At 33.6% G+C, this 2,973-nt stretch overlaps 1 protein-coding gene across 1 annotated transcript; it reads right to left on the bottom strand.

The window, feature by feature from the left end:
• Positions 1-201: 201 nt before the first annotated feature.
• Positions 202-2,105, bottom strand: LOC135932678 (uncharacterized). Its single transcript, XM_065470264.1, has 6 exons — positions 2,059-2,105; positions 1,535-1,878; positions 1,389-1,427; positions 1,182-1,292; positions 1,027-1,089; positions 202-311 (listed from the first exon to the last, which is right to left on the bottom strand). Exons 1-6 carry the CDS (start codon positions 2,103-2,105, stop codon positions 202-204), a joined length of 714 nt encoding a protein of 237 aa, XP_065326336.1.
• Positions 2,106-2,973: the final 868 nt, after the last annotated feature.

Here is a 2,973-nt window from a genome sequence, read left to right as displayed (position 1 = left end):
AGTCGCATAAATAAGAAAGACACAGAGATGCAAAGAGTGAATGTAAACACAATCTGTATATTATATTTTATTTATTTGTTTGTTTTCAAGGTGTCCTAACACCTGCCACACATGCACAAAAACACATCAGCATATTAACATAAATCATGAGTTCAACTCTTAAAATTCTCAATTCTGTGCATTTCCAGCCACTTGCTGAGTCTATCTTGTGGCAGCATACACAACATGAGGCTCCAGTTCTCTCTGTGTCGCAGGCCTCCAACTTCTTTTGGATTTTGTCTGGAAACTCAGAGCTGCATAATTCAAATCATCGGGGCTCAAATTCTGAAAATCATATTTAAATGCTGTATCATTTATACAACTCATGTTGTAAAACACCCCCCCCCCCCCCCCCCCCCCATAGCTATTTCACCATCTAGCTATCACTAGAAGAGGAGTAATTAATTTTTTTCATGTGGCAGGTAATTTCAAATTCAAATTTTCAAACAGCTCAATAAATGTTACCAAATGCAAACTGTTTATGCAAAGTTTGTCACAAAATGTGTCCGACTTTTAATGTACAGCTACTGTATTTAGCAGGGAGAGAAAAAAATTTGTGACACAGAAATGGAGAAAGTTGTAAGAGACAAGACATGAGAGCAAGATGAGATGCTATTTTCAAACGTAAGGTCTGTTGAGTAAGTGAAATTTTACAAACTATAAATTATTGCATTTATGTCCTGATTTTATAAAATTATTTGTGTTTTTAAATAAAATATCAGATCCATACGTAAGTTTTTGTTAAATAATTGCCGAACAAAGTGAAATATACAAATTCTGTATAAAGCTTGTGAAACATTTGTTTATTTCTTGTTGAATTTAGTTGGCTAAATCCACAAGGAGCAGTAAATATTAATTAATATTTAAATATATGAGAAGAAGTTCTGAGTTTTTGTTTCCCTCCTACTTTAACTTTAACCCCTCCTTAATGCATGTTTAAATGTAACTTTTAAATAACAACATACAGTTAACGTTTGTATAAAAAAAAAAGAAAGAAGGAAAAAAAGGGGTTTACCGTGCTTCTTTCTGGCTGAAGTTCATCATGTGCAGCTAAAATTCCAAATAAACAGTTTATTACCAGCCATGATTTGCCTTGCGAATCAGCTTACAAGAGTAAGTGAAACAACATATAGCAATTTTACCTGTTTGAAGTTTCCTGATTTTTAGAACCAGAATAATGACCACTATAGTCAGTAAAGCAGTCACAACACCCAGCATGATGCTCATCGGGTATGTAACTCTATCAGGCCCTTCTACAAAAAGAATTAGTTTAAACTTTTTCCATCTGGTTGCTGTAGAAATATCATTATACATTATGTGCAGAATAAAAAAAATGAAAAAAATCTTACTTTCAGTTTTAAAATCTTCTATATCATTGGAGCCACCACCTTAAAGAAAAACAGAGATAAGAAAACTTTGTGATTTCTTGTTTTTAAGCCATGTCAGTGCTACATATGATGTAAAAACTGAACTGAAAGAGAAAAATCAAGCTTACGCTGGATTCTTAACTCTGTTGCACTGGAAAATACTGTGTGTGCCCTTGTGTAAAAGCCACAGAAGTACAGCCCAGCATCAGATATATTCACTTGCTTTATTTTGAGAAAGACAGAGGTAACATTTGAACTCATTTCAAAGAGTCCATTTTTAAATCCATAACAGAATGAAGCTTCACTGCAAGATTCAATCAAAGAGGAAATACAACTGGGCTTAGTTTTGTTGATCACTCTGAACCAGCCCGTCGCTACTAGATTTCTGGAAATCTTTGAGCATCGCAGTGTAACTTCTTCCCCCGACTGGACCTCCACAATCTGAAACTCAGAACCTGAAACAAAGTTCCAGATTAAAATTAAATAACATGAAGTATATTTTTGAGCCCAATGGCCAGTTACTGTAACAGGGTAACATCAATAGATGTGGTTTACTTACTTTAATGTAATGTGATCTAATCAACCAAAGTAAGTAATGCTAATCAAAGTAACTAAGAGAGTAATATTGAGAGTAATAAGGTGCCAGTACTTACTGAGACTGCAAAGAGACAAAGCTGTTATCAAGATGAAACTCTTCATCATGTGTTTAATGTGTCACTGTAAAGATAGTTCGTAGCACAGCAATTATAAATGGGCTTTGAGGGGCGGAGTGTTTTTGTTTTCCATCCTGCCAATGACCTGCCAGCACAACGCAATACCTTCGCATATATTTTAGCTTCCAGAAATATTCAATAAATATACTTGAAACTTTTCAAAAGTACTCAACTACTCAAAAAGTACTGCAAATTTGAATATGTACCCATGTTTTTGAATATACAGTATGGTTGTTTATAGGCTTTGTTATACTCACAGTTGCTCTTGATTCTACATGAATTTTAAAGTTAGCAAAATGTTACAATCAGTTTACAGACTTAAATTGCACACAGTGACGCGTTATTTCTGTGTGCCATATTTTTCTTTGACTATTATTGATTTCCACATAAAAGGAATGATAGTCTGTTTTTTTCATTCATCAATTTTTATGAGCTTACAAACAGTAAAAAACATCACTATATGCATTATACATTTAAGAATGTTAGTGTGTCATCATAGTAAAATGTGGTGGGAGTGGGAATTACTACGAAGATGGTTTAGAATGGTTTTCAATGGTGGAAATATCAGGGTGGTTGAGAAGTCATTTAGTCATTTAGCCATTTAGCGGTGCTTAAGGAACTGCATTCAAGAAACAAACAAAATAAAGCATTTCTCACATAGGAAAACTGTATGCTATGATTTTAAATTGGATTTAAACATGCCATTGATGAACAACACTGTCTGTGGCATCAAAGTGAAAGTTCAAGAAAGAATAAAATAGAATCTTTCATTTTCTTTAACCTCAGCTAAAGAAAATAAAGTATTAATAAACAATCATAAAACTCAGCCTGAAATGTATATGTGAATATAGAAC

The sequence above is a fragment of the Pelmatolapia mariae genome, linkage group LG3_W (assembly GCF_036321145.2).
Source record: "Pelmatolapia mariae isolate MD_Pm_ZW linkage group LG3_W, Pm_UMD_F_2, whole genome shotgun sequence".
Taxonomy (NCBI): domain Eukaryota; kingdom Metazoa; phylum Chordata; class Actinopteri; order Cichliformes; family Cichlidae; genus Pelmatolapia; species Pelmatolapia mariae.
Note: the sequence above shows the minus strand (reverse complement) of the source record. Positions and strands in the feature narration are given on the sequence as shown.